The sequence below is a fragment of the Drosophila hydei genome, unplaced genomic scaffold (assembly GCF_003285905.1).
Source record: "Drosophila hydei strain 15085-1641.00,03,60 unplaced genomic scaffold, DhydRS2 tig00000001-arrow-pilon, whole genome shotgun sequence".
Lineage (NCBI taxonomy): Eukaryota > Metazoa > Arthropoda > Insecta > Diptera > Drosophilidae > Drosophila > Drosophila hydei.
The window spans coordinates 15,485,058-15,505,627 of record NW_022045643.1 but is presented as its reverse complement, the minus strand read 5'-3'; the positions used below and the strand labels follow the sequence as shown (position 1 = coordinate 15,505,627).

At 32.3% G+C, this 20,570-nt stretch overlaps 1 protein-coding gene across 2 annotated transcripts; it reads right to left on the bottom strand.

The window, feature by feature from the left end:
* Positions 1–457: 457 nt before the first annotated feature.
* On the bottom strand, positions 458–19,408 carry LOC111592330 (protein I'm not dead yet). Of its 2 annotated transcripts, none has more exons than XM_023304456.2 (10): positions 19,194–19,408; positions 4,126–4,151; positions 3,913–4,039; positions 3,730–3,846; positions 3,516–3,664; positions 3,337–3,451; positions 3,200–3,276; positions 2,679–3,137; positions 1,558–1,933; positions 458–1,495 (listed from the first exon to the last, which is right to left on the bottom strand). In XM_023304456.2, exons 1-10 carry the CDS (start codon positions 19,215–19,217, stop codon positions 992–994), a joined length of 1,974 nt encoding a protein of 657 aa, XP_023160224.2. In that variant the 5' UTR covers positions 19,218–19,408; the 3' UTR covers positions 458–991. The 2 variants fall into 2 exon arrangements, with proteins under 2 accessions (XP_023160224.2, XP_023160225.2); XM_023304457.2 differs by lacking the exon at positions 19,194–19,408 and adding an exon at positions 13,202–13,351.
* Between the last annotated feature and the right edge of the window lie 1,162 nt (positions 19,409–20,570).

The window sequence follows — 20,570 nt, the reverse complement described above, 5'->3', positions numbered from 1 at the left end:
CTTTAGTTGGGCAATAGCATTTTCGAAAGATTGTGGTGGGAAAACTAAAATTTTCAATTTTTATCAAAAGAATAAATTATATAGATGGTTCACCGCCTAATTATGAAATATCCGATATTTTACAATTTCATCGTGGGCGATTCCACAACATTTACACAGAGGTGCATATCGGCATCAACGTTTCATAATATTGACAACAATTTTAAGTTGGTTAAAAATATTTTTAATAAATTTACATATATAAAGGCAATGCCCGTAATAATTGAAACATCATTTTTTTTTTTATTTTGAGCTTTTATTTGATTTAAAACTATATAAAACATGTATCTTTTGAATATTAACATATTAATTATTAAAACTTATCTATTCGTGTGCTCATTTGTGTACGCATTCAAATATTGAGTAAAATTGTTTAATTTTCACAAGTTGCCGAACGAATTTCATAAAAATTATATTTGCAAAATCACGATTCGTCAGTCTGGTTACTAAAAAGAGTATAAAAATACATTTCAATGCCTGTTGTTTCGCACAACAAATATATATATAACATTTTATTTCCGCTAAATGCAATTATTAACTAGCACATGTAATTTTTCATAAATCTTCTTTTACCTTTAAAGGCTTTTAGTAAATGCGATTGGTTGCTGAAAGGACGTTTTATATCCTAATTATTGTTAACTTTCACACACTCATCTCGCTATATAACAAATTTCAGTTATCAATCAATTTTAGTCTAATAGTGTCACACAAAAGCAGTTATCATTAGAGTTCAAAGTTTTAGGATTGGGATTTGTAAATTCGTTCCAAAGTGTAATGGTTTTCATTGGTTACATTTATTGTTTTTTAACTTTTTACTTAATGGCGTAGTAGATCATAAAATTATTTAGTCAAAGGCACTTGTGTGTTTCTTTGTACAGGTTCCCTAACGACGCTACTCGGGGGGCTCGTGACCACTTTTAGACAAGACAACTAAATAGTCAGTTACCATTAATTAGAGAGTTTTGTTTAAGGCAATTTCAGTCAACAAGCGTGTGCCATTGACAGCCAATTGAGCCAATGGCTCCGAGCTGTTGGCAATCAGGTCGCCCACCAAATTTGAGCTGCTAGTAGATAGATCGGTTAACAGTTCAGTATTGTTTGCCAATAGACGAGTTGCATTAGCTGCCAACTCCAACAAATGCGTCTTGTTGGCAGTTATCTCGGCCAGCATGCGAGTCTTGTTAGCTGCTTCCTCGGCGGCAATTTGTGCCCATTCCGGAAATGTGTCCAAGTTTGGATAGATTACCATAGCCCAAGTTTGGCAGAAAATGAATAGCACTACAATGGTAATAATAGTAGGTCCAATACCTGCTATCGCCATATCCTTGCTGCGGATATGCGCATAGCCAGCAACAAGAGCATTTGGTGGCGTGCTCACCGGCAAATGGAACGCCATACTACAAGCAAGGCCTGCTGGAAAGACTAGGTACAGCGGGTGTATCTTCAGTGCCAGCGACTGTAATATAAAAAAGACAATTAATAGGCAATTCCACAGTTTTGATAGCCACTGTTACGCACCATCTCGTTGAGCACAGGTATGAGAATATTGGCAACAGCCACATTTGAGCTGAAGGCAGTCATAAATACAGCCACCAGAATGACGACCAAAAGCAATGCTGCGTTAGGAAGTACCTTCAGACCACTCATCGAACTACCAATCAATGTTGCCATGCCACTTTGCTTGCTGCCCGCTGCCAGGGCGAAACCACCACCAAGCAGGAAGATCAGACCCCATGGAACCCTAGACTGAATAAACTTCCAGGTGATCAGTGATGGGGTCGGCGTCGTTGGCACAGCGCCACGACGTGTGCAATATCTTAGGAATGCATAGTTGGCCGGTAGCATGAAGCACATGATCACCACAAAGATGGTAGGCATCGAGTTTTTAATCACCCTAAAAATATTCTTAAGCTATTAGTGATGTCATAATGATATAATAAAGGAGAGAATACTAAATCATTTTTAGTACTTGCATATACATAATTTGTAAAGCATTTAACAAAAACTATTAATCTTTAATGTATATGCAAACTTTGTTTCGAGCTATTTTCTGTTGCAACTATACCTTGTATAGAAATGCAGAACGAATTGTTAATATAATTCATGGCGTCATATCTTCCAATAAATATTTTGCTAAAAACGTTTTCTTGTTGTTATTAGAATCATATATTACTTAGTTAATTTTGTTAGTAATAGACAATAAATACTGCATTCTTTCATAGCAAACAAAGACTGTCCCAGATACTTACTTAACTCTACTATCAAAAACAAATTATGTTCGACTTTTCGACTGCGATTGAGTGTTCTGCGTTGAACAATTTCACAGTAATTCAATAGCACAAAAATTAAATAAGTATATGTTCAACTACTAAAACTATGGTCTGTGGCTTTTCCCTATTATTATTATATGATATATTATAAAAACAATTGCAGACCAGCTAAACAAATTGTGTTACTTTCTGTAATTCTTAACTAACCAATTACATTATCGAATATAAATTTAGTATTGCCTTAGCCAAAGATCTTAGTTTCGAGTAAAATTTTAAAAGACTTAGCTTCTCAGTTCTTAGTAGTTATAGATATGACGGCAATAGAAGAGTCAATGTTATTTCTGCTCCTTATTCAAAACAAATACTCACTTGGAGGGCAGCAAGTCAGCCCATCCGGTAAAGATGCCCGGCTTTCGTGTGAAGTACATGAAGACCATTAAAATGAAAAGTATCATCACTTGGATTTCATGCATATTCATAGGGCCTAGCTCTTTGTAACGTTGATCAATGACTTTCTTGGCCACATGTGCGTTATCCTTGCCCACCTGCACCTCCTGTGCCTCCTTGCTATTTGGCCGCCAGAGACCCATAAAATGCCATTGTAGAAACACATATGTAAGAACTGTATAGACCAACATAGACGGCACCGAATAGAACATAAATGTGGGGAAATCCAATTTTTCGGTAGCATTGGGGAATGCAGTGTCATAGATGCCCTTGAATGTTAGATTTGTTGCAGTTCCAATTATGGTGCCACAACCACCAAGTGAAGACGCATATGCAATTCCCAGGTAGTAGCATTGTGTCACCTTTGTCGGATACGGCAATCTGTAAAATTTGCCTATCTATAACCGTTGCATTGATTTAAGCTAATACTAGGTTTAACATACTCATCTTCGTTCTTCTTTTTGTTCTTTCCACCAACCATTTGATACTCTGGCTCATGATAGATTTTGCAGACACCTTGCTGTTAAACAACTTATATAATAAATAAAAAGTTTTTACTGTTTTTTTTTTACAAACTAACCGCTTGGAGTTCCTCAAGCACCGCCTGCACAATCGGGCTCATCATAGCTGTACAGGCTGCATTGGAAATCCACATGGATATGAACATTGTCACCATAATCAGGCCAAAATGTAGTCTGTGGGTTAAATAAAATTAGTGTCATATATAGCTTTCGAGCAGATAATGACAGCAATGCGGACCTTCTGGGACTGCAGCCCACCATTTGAATAACTCTAAGCGCTAGGCGTTTATGTAAGCCGCTGTATTCCACTGCCAGAGCAACCATAATGCCGCCCATGAACATGACTAGCGTATCCTTAAAGTAGGTCATACATGTCTCTTCAGATCCCTAGAACAAGAAAGCATTTAGCAATACTACTTAAATTTTGAATAACAAGAAATCAATCATTTTACCATAATGCCCAAAGTAGGAAATGCAACAATTGGTATCATTGATGTTACATATAAAGGCAATGCTTCTGTGACCCAAAACACAGCCATTATCAGTAGTATGTACATACATCGGTATTCCTGTAACGATAAGTCCGTAATCAGAATTAACAAATAACTCACAACAATACGACATTAATGACTTACTGGAATATTATTCATTAATATTATGGGCAGGCATAACAGAGGCATGAGAAATACGACACATCCTTTCCAGTGGTTGGCGAAAAAATTTCCCCATCGAGCTTGGGGCTCCACAGGTTCGGCCGCTTCTCTGTAAAATAATGTAAAATGATAATAATAATAATAATAAAATAAATACCTCCTACACTGTGCTTAATAATCAATATTTCTACTTACAGTTCCATTTTAAATTCTGGATTTAGCTGCAAGTAAATAAAAGTGGAAAACAAATTATTACAAGTCGAATATAATTTAAGTTAGAGCTTATAAATACATTTCGGTTTTTAGATGTTTTCATTTTTATTATTCTATTTTAATTCATATGTTGTTCAATTATCATCGTTTATACTTCGTTAAAATGTAATCCACAAATAGAGCAAAATCGACCGAAGTCAATTAAAAATCGACCAATTTGTCACCTAAATTGGTTTCTATATGAAATAAGAATAAAAACCGACTACATAATACTCGTTCAAGGTTAAAAAACTGTCGGTGCATTTCGAACTGTAATAAAACATAAATAAATAAATAGAACAAAAAATATCATATTCGAACAGTGGCCTCTATTGCACGTACGTCATTGCCCGCTGATCCATTTCAATGCGCAAGTTCTCCACAGATACAGCGCTGGACACGTTTAAAATACCATAAATACTTATCTTAAATTTAAAAATAAAAAAATACATTTTTCACAATGAATATTCAACATTTTAGTGAAGTTGTACTACAAAACGCTATAAATAAAAATGTTTATATAGCCGACAAGGCGAAAGCCAATTAAATATGCATGGTTTGCTTATGGAGGGCAACAAAATATAGCTGGGAAAGTGAAAATTACCAAATTATTAAACTTAAATCTTGGTTAATTTCTGTACACCGATAATTTATTTTTATCAAAGAACTCAACAAAACCAAGTATATACTTTTTATTCCATGTCCTGTCCAATATGGGTAAATAGGCTACCCTATTTTATACATTAATATGATAATTAAAGGAGACATATACTATATTCTTTAAAAGCTCTACATTCTCTAATCTCAAAAAATGCAAATGCTAATAGAGTACAGTTTTTAACGTCTGTTTTCATCCGTTACATATTTACAACAGATCAGTAAACAACGAACCTAGTAAATACCCGGTAGCCATTCGAGCATTCTAGTTTACTCGCACAAATATACTTTACTTTGTTGATTTAATTTGATAGCAAATAAGTTGTTATATGGCAACGGTGCTTACCACACTTTAAGCACATGAAACTCAAGTCAGAATATAGTTAAATAGTCATTCGTTATTAAAAAAAAAAAAACAATTAAATAATGAATTATAGAAACCTGTAATAGAATCTGAGATCTGAGTTATTACTAAATTAGACACACCTCAAAATGAATATTGGGTCACAAAATATTTTCACATGCAATTAAATACAATGAAGTCTAAAAAATGTTTAATTTCCAGCACACGATATTTAAAGCTTATTGAATAGATATAATTTAGGAAATAGTACACAACATTTGATTTGCTTTAGTTTGTTGTTTGTTAAATAATAAAGCTTATAAGAAAGAGGCCTTGCAAGTGACAATAACAGTAGGCAAAACTGACAGAGAGAAGCATATAAAGAATCAATACTGTAGATTTGACTCACATACGTCAATGGGCCAATAAAAAAAAAAAAAAACAAAATATCAATTGCCGACGATACGAGCCTCCCCATTTAATTGCACCATGTGTATCAATTTAAATTCAACATGAATTTTTTCCAGTGTCTACTGATACTACATACTTGCAATCTATATAAATTCATGGTGATATCATTCATCTCTGTAATTAATAGATTGCAAGTGAATGCGGACAATGCGATTGTTGATTTATTTATTAACAATTTATTTACATTTTTTCAGAGCTCGATTGGTAAACATATTTATATATTCCATTAAACAAGAAACAAGAAGTTCTTATAATAACAATATGTACTTCTAGCTCATCTTTGTGTTTTTCCTCCCACAATTATCGTGTTGTTGGCATCGTCAATTACACTCTAATAATTTGCTCCACAGCCAACTAACACTATTACTACTCACTTTATAGATTACAATCACACAAATTTCAATTGTCAGTTGTAATTATAGAGTGCCCTTTTCTAGAAAATTAGATGGGAGTGATGCAAAAGCTATGAAATAGAATTCTATTATTCAAGTATTGATATACTCTTCTAATGAGTCGGTATATATTTTGAGATGTATATATTAGAATGTATATATATTAGAATTATAAATTAAGAATGAAATATGATTCCTAATGGATTTTTGTATTGTAAATTCCAGATCTACTTACCCTCTACATTCTTAATATTTTTGAAGTTCCAAAAAAACAAATTTATATTGGACTTTTAGATTTATATGACATACATCTCAACATAATGCTTCACTTTGATTTTGAATTTGACTGCCCGACCAGAATATACTTTGCATCATGCGAAGAGCTGATATTCTCTTATGTATATATTACAAGCAACACATGCACATCTACACATAATTACGCACCCTGCTTACTGCGCAGTTTACACAGCGACTGCGTTTTGGCTGGAGAAATGGTTTCACTTAATAACTTGAATAACTGTTCTTCTAAATATAATGTTCTAATCAAATTTTCCGCGCGTGATAATGACATTAAGCACATATGCCAAAGTACAAGTCTCTAGTATTTGAAATGAATTCTTTACGAATTTGGGGGCATTTAAAATTACAAAATTAATCATTACAGCGACCTATAGAGTAAACGTGAAGTTAAAAAATAACATGAACTACTCATGGAATTGAAAATAAGAGGTTGCGAGATATAGTATAGTGAAGAAAAGATGGCTGTGCATTCATTGTCTGAGTTCGATAAGTGAAATGTTTACAAGTTAATTGATATAATGGGTCGTAAAATACATTTCGGTGCAATAGTGTTTGAAAACAAGGTTGGCAGCTTCAATAGAAGCAGAAACTTTGTCACTTCTCAGGTATCAGGAAATTACATGCCAGTCGCTTAATTTATTGTTAGTGTGCTTGAAAGAATTACTATAATGAAATGTCTTTAGTTAATTACGAACTCTAATAAACCAAAATTATTTTCACAAAACCATTATACCCAGAATACTCATTTTCAATGCTTCAGGGTTTAACTTGTAAGAATAGTGCTGTCGGGTGATACCGGCTACATAATACTCAGTGGCTGCAGGCTTCACAACTTTGGAAGATATATTTTTTCCGATTTGTCACGCTTTTATATATATATATTTTAATATTTATATATATATATATATATATTTTAAATATAAAAGAATTTGTTCAAAACACTATATAGTCAGACTGGGTATAGTCTCTAAATTGAATAGTGGCAAAATGAGTTGCGTTCACACTGACAGGTGGACGGACTACAAGACAGTCATTGCACTTCGTGAATGGGTATAATAAGGCAAGAGAGTGGGTCTTATTTTTATTATTATAGTTAGCCTAGTTTAAAAAAGGGGGTAGATAGCACTGACTGCAAAGCCTTCAGCTATAAGCTAAAAGTAACCAATATTAATAAGTGCAAACTGGTTCTAACTGGGTAACCGATCAAAAGCTGTATCTGTATCTGCTGTATCTCGCAACCATATTGAGCACATTCAGTTGTGACTACTAAATGCATAGACGTTAAAAGCGAAGTACTTAAGTTTTACAATACCCTAAGAATTTATTATACTTTTCCTAGTCTTGCAAATATAATTTGTATACCGTATTACGTCATATAAAAATGTATAGAGTTCCAGAGTTACTTGAAATGAGATCTTGTCTTATCGACAAACTATATACTCCAGCTTACGACATGTAACCTCCTCAGCTAAGATGCTTCAATGGATGCTAGTACTGGAAAAATTCTTCTAACGGTTGACATTATATGTTAATATCTAGTTTGGATTATACAATAATCGCAATAATCGAATTTCTCTTAAACCACGTCATAGAAAACATCTTTAAATATTTCAGTGTATACAAAGAGTACAAGTTGAGACCGCCCTAATTTCTCAACTATTGATAAGAAATATGTATTTAGACTGAATTCGAGTAATAGACTATATAAAAACTTGTTGCTGTTGTTGTGCACTTTAGACCCTTAACACAAATTTAATCAGTGACCAGGAGATTATTAAACTCAAAGTACACACAAACTAAAGTTAAATTATTTTTGGTTAGGCAGTTATGCTGCAAACAAATTTTAATTTTGAACTGTACCCATATGCCCCAAATAAGACCATGTCCTCATTTTCAATCCGGCAAGTTTGAACTGAACAGTAACCTTTGATCGATTGGTGAACGACTAAGCGAATAAATTGCATATGGTAATTGAAATTGTGGCCGTTCACCTATGGCGCTCTTGACAACAGAGTGAAAATCAAAGCAAAAATATGTTTTGACTGATCTATTATAAAAATGGATATTAAGTCTTTCTAAATATTTTTGATCAGAAAGGTATGAACGTAGAATACATTGAAAATTAGAATTCAGGGTATTATGAAATTGTAAAAGTTTGTGCACCAGACAGCTGGAGGTGTGGCAGAACCCATAGAGAACATCAGTTTTTTTTTATCAGGCGAACCCTGTTTGTCTGTACGTCAGTGTGATCGTGTCTCTGTCTATATTCTTAACCACAAAAGAAGAGACTTGCAATTTTAAACATATATTTCCATATACCATACGCAGTAGGAATTTATAATTTTTTTCGATAGTATATTTTATTTCAATAATAAATAATAAAATCAATAATTTTATTTTTAGCTTTTTGGCTTGCTTGAACACCGCAAGGCCAGTAATGAATTCAAAGATTGTGTATATGTCCGATTGGATACCTCCACCTTTCCACTAACTATTTGACGTAATTCAAATAAATACTTACATAGTCAAAACACTACATTATGGAATGTTCTATGTTATATGTTGTATGATATGCTCTGTTTGACTGTGACATTTGCATAGATACTTGAAATGTCAAGTTCTACAATTATTTTCAATATTCTCTTTGGGCGATTGACCTTCATTCTCTCATTGTTTTATTTGCTTTTAAATTCAATTATACTTAACCTTTATTGAACATTTCCTTAGTTAATGTTCAGCATATTAAATAAAATATATAGTGTGAAATGCATTATGCGACTATTTAAGTTTCTATAGATGGAAGTTCGTTACAGAATAAAGACAAAATAATAGCGCTAATTATAGTGCTATGTGAATCAACTTGAATTTGCTTTGTGCCTGAGGTATAAGCTATCAAAATATTTACATAATTCTATGCATAGACATACATACAAACTATATACTTGAAGAATTTAATAATAATTAGTCAAGGAAATAAACACAACCACTTTAGTAGTCAGAGCAGCATTTCTTATTAAACCATGAGCCTATATGAAAAATGATGTACATATATTCTCAACTTTAGCCCAACTTTAAACAGTTCATTGGCCAATTAATTTATTTAATAACGCCACATTATATATAAATATATATATTATTTACAGCATTGAACTTGAATCTTTGAGTAATGACGGTTGCGTTCAATATCTGATCGGTCGGTCGAGCGGTCATATTAATGTATGATATATATGATGATCATATATGACAATGACGTCAGCACCTTTTGTGATGCGTACATTAATTAGCAGGCTCATTGAGTGTGAATCAGTTGGTTAGCAAAACCACGTTATCTGCTTCATATAAAAGATTAGCTAATTAAATTTGTTTTTTTTTTCCACAAAAACATATACCAAACAAAAATTTATATATATATATATTAAACATATCAATACATTGTAATTGATATAAAAAGTATCCTATTATTTCGTTAGTTGTGAGCTTGTTGGAATATGGAAAATTAGTAAGCTGGTTATATATATGGCTGATAATAATCACATATTAGGTTTTTATTCGTATGTAGATATGTGTTTAAACAACCGGGTCGCTATCAATGAGTTGCGGAATAAAAACAATAAAGATGTAGTAAAAATTTAAAATAAAATCTTGTTTTAAATAAAATCAAATAACAACAGCTTATTTCATATCAGCAGTGAATTCCATCTTCGATTCAAAATACGTTTGTATTAATATAAAATTATTCAATATGCAGATTTCAGTTGCTGTCAAAATATTGTGTAACAGCCATTTAGTAGCACACAGCTGGGAATTATTATGTGTACAGGAAATGTATAGCTTGTATAGTTTAAAGCACAGTAGTTACACAGGTGTTAAATCCTTTGAAAGTTCAATGACACTGCCGAAAGGCATTAATAATTTAATTGCTAATTGCTGTTTGAAGTAAATGAAATAAACAATTGTGTAAACAAAAACATGTAAAAAAGATCTAGTCAGGAGTGCCCGACTAGAAAATACTTTTAACGCTGAGCGATTGTCGATTATATTTTATAACTTGCATCTATGATGCAAAAAAAATATATATATATATTTATATATATATATTATATAATAAATATATATAATATATAATATATATAATTTATAATATATATAATATATAATATATATATATATATATATTATATATAATATATATATATATGGGCGTGTTAGTTGGTGTGTAACTGTGTTTTTTGCATCATAGATGTAAGTTATTAAGTAATTAGTGTAAACTTAAATACTCGTAGCTCCCCTCGTCTCTGTCAATACTGGCACTTTACTGCTTCAACGCTAATTCTCAAATCTAAACTAAAGTTGCAGCTGAGCACTGAAAAGCAATTAGAATATTTTTCAGTTTAGCAAACAAGCAAACTATTTTACGTATTGGATATATTATCAAAAGAAGTCCAATTTAAAGAGCTTGGAGCCGGTATCCATTAAATTAAAATTGCATGCAACATTTGAAGACTTTAAACGCCAAAGATATACGAGATATGGTTTAATAACTGGATTTCGATAACGTTTTAGTCAATAACACTAATATCGAAATAGTTGGCAATTATCTGCAACAAACCTTTTAATAATCAAACGAAATAAATCAATATGAACCAATTTAATTGTCAAGTGCCTTAAAAGGTCAGGAACATATTTAACCTAGAAGAACGCAACCTTATTTTAAATACGCACGTTAAACAGCTAAAATCCGATACGGAAATTGCAGAAATTATTATGCCGCAGTTGTTGCACGGTCTATTTGTGATTAGATAGTTTAAGTACGAGAAATGACTCTAAAATAAGCCAAAATCGGGTAGACCGATTAACCGGTGTCCTCCGATCCACTTGTGAGCAAAAATTCGGTTAGTACAGTGCTACTGTCAAGTAGTAAAGAAGTACGCCCAGAAACTATTCAAACAGGTATAGTAGCTACCACGTACGAGTCGCACACACCTAGGCGATAATCTTTTATAAGCAGTGCTGATAGAAAACAAGTATGAAATGTTGCACATTACTCATTCACGTAGTTTCAAATAATAATTGATATATTTTTTATCTTAGATACTGGTTTCTATGTTAACCAAGTTTTATTTTTATTGTGGCTCACTTGCAATTAGATAAATTGCCAAATCTGTAATAAAATTAAGATTATATCCTGAAAATTTGATAGAAATCTGTCAAGTACCTCACGAATTATTTGGACAATTGGCAAAGCCACGTGGCAAGCAGCGCCAAGCGGACGCCTTTTTCCTCTACACATACATTTAAATATACATTCATTTCTATTAGAAGAATCGAAATTGTTATTAAATTGTGTTTTAATTGGCAGTTGGTACTTTAGCTTCGGATTTACCATTAATGAACTAATGGTGATGGTTCATCGGTATTCTTGGCGATGTCAGAGTGTTTATTTAGTCGAAAATGTTTATAAGTTTACAATTTTGTCAGCTTAAATACATACATATAGGAACTGTAACTGCATGTATTTTATGAATTTATGCGTAGCTACAAGATGTGGAGCATATTAAAAATTGTAGATCGGCTGCGGTTCAGGGTATCGCCTAGGCCAGCTCCCTGACTAGAACTTTTTTGATTGTTAATGCTAAACATTTCGGTTAGAGACAAAAATGATAAGCTTGAACAGGCCATGAGGTTACATAATATTTTGAGTGAATCAAAGTGAAATATTCGAATCGAATATTAATTAAATAATAAAATATAAGCTCAAATATACACAATTAAATTATGTATATTTTTGTGAGATTTGAAAACTGATTTGAGTAATCTTCTTCACAGATCATGTCTAACTGACCTTGATATAAAGCTACAATTCAAAGTCAATGCCTCTCACTGATCATTTTTACTCTACTCAACCTGTTCTATCGTTTGATGCAATCTAGATACAAATTAAGTAGTAGCTCATTTGACAGTTATAATTTGAAATGATGTATATAGTCGAATTTTGTATATAACTTAAATATATTCTGGAAATATTTATAGCATTTGTTTTACTTTACACATCGAGGCACATTCATAAGTCTAACGAAAATTAAAAATCAACATATCACGTACGTACATATGCATGTATTTACACATTCGCATAAGTAGTGAGTTTTACAGGTAAACAATTTGCGATTTACTTTATATACATATATATATGTATATATATAAATATATATTAACAGGGCAATGGTCAAGTCAACAAAAGTGTCAGGCTATTGAGTTATTTTAGTTTTCGTTACGCGTGTGGTCACTTTTCGTTGGTGGCAGAGCCAAAATATAAGGAGAATTAAATTAAAGGAAAACATATGCATGTTTGCACTCACACACACAAAATCCTCTCAATAAAGAGGCGAAATACAATGCATGATAAAGTTAGAAGAAAAACAAAAATAAACCGTCGCGACGGTTCACTGAAAACAAAGGAAGCATGTGCTCCGCTCACATGTATGTATATATGTATATACGAACTTAGGGCCAGTTCCTTTCACACTCGACGGAAGATTACACGTATTTTCAGTTTATTTGAAGCGAAATACAAACGTTATGTATGTACACACGTAAGTATAGGCATATGTGGTTCTACAACGTATGCATCACATTGAAAATAAACACAGTGCGGCATTTTTATCGCCACTATAATACACACCAAAATATTATATGTAGACACCAAAGAATAATATGTACATTTGCATGTATAAAATTACTTATAGTTGCTATACTGATATTTAATACTTTTCTTCACATGTGCTTTTTGTTTTTGTTGAGTTTATTCTAGTGTTATTTCTATATTGCTTTTAGTTATATATAAAATTATTTATATTACTTTTTGGAACGGTCAGCGTGTGCCACCGTAATAAAATTGTTGTTAACAAGAGACGAAACCACAAAACGATCAAGAACGATAGATAGAAACCCAGACAGTGACCAGTACACGCCCGTTCCGCTTACGTTGCAACGCGCGACTAAACTCATTCGAGAAATCGGTCGATGGAATCGACTCTAGGGACTTGCGAGACTCTGACGGCGGCCGACACAACACAGCCGTAATGTAACTGTGTGCTTGTGTGTTTGTGTGAACATGTCTGAGTGTTAGTGCACAGTGGACGAAGTTGAATAAAACGTAAAATGATTGACTTATTGTTTTGAAATTTAGTAAGCCTTAAGGATTTGACTTACTTTTATATGAATTTTAATTTTAATATATTACATTTAACTTAAAAACAGATAGTTCTTTTTTTACGTAGAGGCATTTTTGTTTTTATATGAGCACAGACAATATTAAAACAATTGTTAAGGTATTTTTACACACGACAAATAGTCTTTTACTACCTAACATAGAAAACATAATGATGTCTTTCGATAGTCATATTTATGTTAAAACTTTGTAACATCTGTGTTGTCAAACATTTTTCTAAGAGTCACGACACTTTTAGAAATTGAGTAATGAGAAAATGCTCAACAAGCTGTTTTCACTGTGCAACGCAACAAGTTAACAGAGTGCATAAGAATGTCTCAGCGAGAGATGGGATTAATAATTAGAGATGATTGCGTGAGTGGAAGAAAAATATTTCTATGCTAGTGGAGAATATTGAGCTATTGGTATTACTCATTTCTAAAATTAAATATATTAAATAAATCAATAAAAAATTTGAACATGGTAAATGGTATTATTATATGGTATATATAAATATATATATATATATCTATATATATATATATATATATATATATATATATGTATAATAATATTCTGATATAAAATATGTGAATTATTACACTATAAACACAAAGATTTACAGTTATACCGTATGAACTACAACCTATTAGGCAGTTTTCGAATAAATACTATTACTTAATTTTCCCTTGCTTGTTTATTAATTGTTTTTTTTATGAATCTAGTTATGATTGCCGTGGTATTTCGAATTATTTAAATTATTAATAATTATTTAATTTCATAGTCAAATTTTAAAAAAATAATTTTCCACTAAAAAATTGTTTAGTTGTGGAAATTTATATAACCCAAAGAAATTTAAATTAGTTACAATTCATTAAAGGCGGTTATTAAAACAAATTCGTTTTAAGTAACTTTGAATTGCAGTCTAACAGCTGGCTAATATAGCATGACACACGCTTCCATCACTTACAAGTATCGAAACACATAACAAAAATACACGAGACATCAGCAACAGGCAAACTCAAAGGATGAAATGGAGGGGAGTTCACTTATAGATTTAACGAGGAGAGACAACGTGAGAGCATGCATATGAAAGAAAGCAGTCAAAGAGAAAAAAGCTAAAACAGAAGCAGAAGGAGAAATGTTGTTGAGAGTTCCGCCAATCGCCCAACGTGTCGTGTTGGCCAGCAGCAGAAAACACGATACTGGAAAATACCAGTAAAAACGATAAAGCGGCATCAGAAATAGAAAACAACATACAGGTTGTGCTAGAAATGTGGACAAACTGCATTTACAAAATACCATGCACAAATGGTCGACAATTTACTTACTGCATGTACCCAAATATCTACTAACAAAACAAAATAACAAATTATATACTAGACCTAAGCCTGTGACCCAGTCACAAAGAAAGAAAAGTGCGTATAAACGTATAAATTGTACATTGCGATTGCAATCTGTACTTCAAGTGTTGTCTGCAAGCACTAACTATCAACATGTGTCAAAGCTACTAAAATCGATTGCCAACTGTACACCAGGGAATATGGCAGACCCAGTAACAGTGAAAGTGCAAGAGGATTTTGACAGAAAAACTGTTAATATAGTCGCATAAAGCTTGACAATTAGTAATATGTGTCATTTTTATTGATGCAGAAAATATAATTTTGGGTAAATCTTAAATATGTTTTCCAAATTTGCAAGCAAATATATTTATATAGGCAAGCACGATTTTCATTCGTTATATAATCGCTTTTATACTCATTCTAGAAGTGAAGATGTATTTCTTTTGTAATATGTCCGTCTCTGTGTATAAACACAAATCATTTCGCTGCAATTCAGTCTCGAGACTTGAGATTTATAATATATATTCGTGGGTACCCTCGTCAGATAATGTTAAGATTAAGATTTTCAAATCGGGTAAAATCTTATCTCCCACAGTTTTAATGCTAAAAATTTAAAATTTTGGATTTAAGTTACTGTAAAGGAACTCTACAGATCAGACCCACTTGGGGCTGAAAACGGATCTAGCTATATTGTTTTTTTTTACAAATTCTGTTATGGTTTCTTTGAACACTATTGGTGTTTCAGACTTAAAATGTGGAATATGTATATATCCCGTATATTATCCATCGGCACCGAATTTACTAACAACGCAACTTGGAGGATCCTACGATAAGTAACAAATCTAAACTAAGGTAGCAGCTGACAATTAAAACAATTCAATCGAAATTGCGATATACAGAATGTGCGAATGTACAGAATGCACGAATTTGAATGCATGTGTGCACACGTATAGGAAAAATGCGTACTCTTGACGCTACTTGCCACGTGATTTTGCCAATTGGCCAAACCTTTTGCTTAACAACTTCTGTGTTACTTAACGGATTTGTATTGAATATGTTAGATTTGTTGAAATCAAAACTATTTGACATGTTGGCTTAATTTACAAATTAAGTTAAATTTAAATTATTTGTTGAAATTGGAGCCGGAATTCAAAATTTAACAAAAATCATAATTGTATAAATATACCTCAAACTAATAGAATAGCCTTTAGTTCTTAAGACATACGAGAGTACTTAAATAACCTTTTACTCGATAACAATAAAACGGAAATAGTCAACGTATAAATAATTTCAAGCTCTAGCAATTCAAGGTTCTTAGATAGACGTGTTCATACATACGAACAGACGAACGGGCGACTAAGCTCGTCGTCCTGCGGAAAAGTATATATATTTTATCGGGCCTATCACGCCTTCTTCTGTCTGTTACATACATTTAAACAAACCATTATATACTGATTCCCCATTTTCAATGGGTTAAGGGAATCGAAAAAATTGATTATATATCTATGCACGCAGGAGGCGTGGTAAATAACAAAACTATATATTTTAAAGTAGAAACTAGAAATTACAAATTAGATTATTGAGTAGCTGTTGATCTCCTCTATTGATTTGGCATAACAATTTAACGCCCCGTTGGGGCGTTTGAGGTCAAAGTAAATCGGAAGCCCCCATATTTTTCAAAATTTTTGAACTGACAACTTAATGAGTATCATGCAACATTCTTATTATCTTATTATTTATTAAATAATATTACACAAATAATATGTAAAATATTCAAATGATATATAAAATATATAAATACTCAAATAGAAAATGTAGATCATGTGCTGAAATTTCATTAAAATCCATTACGTAAAACAGAAGTTTTTAAACAAAATGTTTGGCCAATTTGCAACAGGGCATGGCAAGCAGCGCCAAGCATACACATAATGAAACAAGTAAAAAAGTCTAGTCGGGTTGCCCGAATAGAAGATCCGAGTCCTATCAGCTTTTTTTAATATTTTAACATTTTTGTGTTTGGCATATTGTCTTCAATATCTAATGATATAATATTTTTATTCATTTATATTTTTATTTATTTTCTGCAATAAATTACATTAAAATTAAACAATTCTCTTGAGGTTTATTTTGTTAAATTGTGGTCAATTATGATGAAAACAAACATTTTTAATTCAAGCTTAAATTCCTTTAATGACATACGACTGTAGTAGTAAATATAGTTTAATTGACAGAACTCAATTAAAATCAATTACACATATAATGGAACTAATGCTGTAATTGATATGTGAAACAATAAATTAAGGATATCGAATATTGAAAAATCTTGTTCATCGACTTTGAAATTGGTTCATTAGATAATAATTGTATATGAGAACACAACTTTAACAATGCCTCTGAAAAGTGATTTTTCGTTTAAAGATATATACTACACAAATATATTAATAGATCTATTACTTTGGCTTTGTATTCTCTGCGGTCGTCAATTGTTTTGGACTCTACAATTAGTGCGTCATTGCACGTCACGTGAATGCGCTGGGTTTAAGTATAGAACAGATCAGATGGAGAAATTGTATATAAATATTTATGAAAGCAACTTTTGCCTGTGATTATTTTTAAATAAGACCGCTACCTTGAGTTTGAGTTCAGACAATTTAAGTTCAGATATATATGTATACATCAATTACTTTAGAATATAAGAGTAAGCCATGAAACCCAGTTGGCATCATTGGAAAATACTTATTGTCTATTTTATTATTATTCAGAAAGTGAAAGAGTGTATTGGATAGATGGACAGCAAGACGGACATTGCATAAACCCAATATACTCATTTCACTTCGAGCATAACTATCACAACTAAATATTTCCAAAATCACACAATTGCAAGTATATGTAGTACATATATAAACCTCATAAATTTTTAAATAATGCCTTTAATTCAAAAAAATCAATAATACAAAATCAATATTATTTGATTATTATTTTTAATATTTTTTTATTATTATTATATAGGGCAACACGTACATCGAGGTTGCCGTATTTTACTGTGTGTGCATCTCGCCTGCATATGAATATACACGAAACTTAATATATATCTTCACTGTAGTACAGAGTATTTAGACCAAGCTGTATTCTTCCATTGACCCAAGTCAATAGTTTTCTATCGTTTAAATTTTGAATGAGATAATTTTTTCTTGATATTACAAAAGTGGTCAATTATGATTAACCTATTAATATCTAAAAACACCAGCAAATTATATAGATACTAACAAACATGTATTTACATTCTCTTGTCATTATTGATTATGAAATTTGTCTCCGATCAATCTATACTAGTGCTAATAGGTAATTTACTTGGAAGGCATTTTCCTGAAGAAATGTTTTGAGAATGTTATTCTAGATACAAAAATGTGTTGCATGTATTGTTATCAGCTGAATGCCTTAAAAATATGCGATATATACCATTGGTATATTCAGAATGCAAACCTAAATACAACATTTCTAGCTAAACACTTATTTGATAAACCAAACGTGTTCACATTTTTGTTGCAAAAATTAAACAAACTTAAATCTTTTTATCAATTAGCGGTATATGAAGTGAAAATATTTTCTATATAAGGAATATTTTCTTTTCTCATGGCTTATCATACGACATTACGGCTTTTATGGTCAGGTGGTTCGCGGACATAATATACATGTGTATTCATTATGCATAGATAATGAACGGCGCACACACTGATTGTGGTTTGATATAGAGCTAAGAACAGCGACGTCATCAAATACAGTTTCGTAATCATTTTACAGTTAGATAATATGACAAGTAGTAATGGGATTCTCTGCATTCACGAGGGCTATTTAAAACTGATAAGCTTACTGATGAAATCATCGTCGTTAGCATTCAAAAGAATGAAGATAAAAGGTTACCCGTAGTAAAAAACAAACATTTCACAGGAAAAATCTTTAATAATGAGAATTTCTCGTAGTTGAACAACAGCGACTAAGAGAAAGTTAAGACTTAGCCGGAAAGTTAAGTATAATTTACGAGCAGATAGAGATATCTCTAATATATAAAGGCTTGCAAAATAAAAATATTCGTTTTAGCAAAAGAAAAAACCCTAAATGCTTAAAAAAATGTTTTTGCGAAAGTGATTTGATAATTATTTCTATGTTCCAAACATATACTGGGGCTTGGCACTGCCAACCCAATATTTCAAGGTCACTAGGCAGTCATTAATTTATTTTATCACTAAGGAAATATGGGTTTCTCTTTCACTTCCTTTACAATTGTTCGTTCTGCTTACCATTTTACTTGTCTCCTTAGCCATGGCTATAAGTATGTCTCGTTCTTTTTGCAAAAAGTATTTAAAATATATTCACACAAATTATTTCATAATTTTCACTTTCTATTTGTAGCTTGCGAAGACTTCCACCGACTACTTTCTGGTCTAGGTCCAACAGTTGGTCGTATATTCTGCGACGCTCGATGACAAAAGTGCGAATGAGTCTCACAGCAAAGTTTCTTTTATGTTCTGCGTCTTATAGAGTGTCGAGTTGTCGAGGGCGAAAGCAAATCTACGATAAGCGTGTTTGTCGTTGAGAGTACCAAAAGCGCTTTGGAGCATTGGCAGCCGCGTGATTATAAAATAAACGGACAGAGAGAGCCAATGAGAGAGGAGAGAGATTATAAGTGGAGTGTGAATGTGGGTGAGGGCTTGTGAGTGTGTGTGGGCAAATTTACTTAAATGTTCATATGTATACGTATGTGAAATCTTTAGGTTGCTGCCACTGACCTTCTCTTTCGACACTCGCCGTGACCTTCTTCCAACTATTCCCTCGTCTTTCGTGCCGTCATTTTATTTGGTAGATGATTACCACACGCACAACACTAGCGTATTTTGTAGCATGATATAAACTCATTCACAAATACACCAAACGATAGTGACGTAACAAAGTACCAGACATTCATACAGACAGTCACATAGGTTGGGGTTGACAAGGTGTTAACATTTTAAGTTAATATCCCGATTGAGAAATTAAAAAATATAAAAAAATGGTTTCTGATGCATGCAAAAATAAACAGACGGGCGGATGGACAAACAAAATAGGGTTCGATCGACTCAGCTCGTCTTCCTGATCGAGAATATATGTTCTTTAGAGGTCTGCCACACCTCTTTCTACCTGTTACAAACATTATAACGAAATCCTTATAACCCGAATTCCTATTTTCGATGAATTCAAGATTTCAAATGAGAGTCGGATCCATTTAATTACAACAACAACTTTCTTTAAATAAATATTTATACTATATTTGAACAGTCAAGTCCACATTGTCAAGTAGTCAAAAGCCATATGTAGATATACTTGGGTAAACAACTTGGATTCAGTGACTGACGCAAAGCATTTTACTTAGTGCGAAATTATACCAGCGAAATAATAATGAGATGAGAATAAGATAATTGGATGAAATCAACAGGGGACGATATTATTAACTCTTTTTCAGTTTTAAGGTTAGTGTTGGAAAGTAATCGAAATATTTACCTAACATTGATTAAATGTCGGTTCTAAGGCATGACAATTAATTGGTGCAGCAAACGGGTATTATGCAGTCGCATACATTCGATTGCCTCATACTTCGAAATTTTATTTATGGTACGTAGTATGTAAACATCTTATAAAAA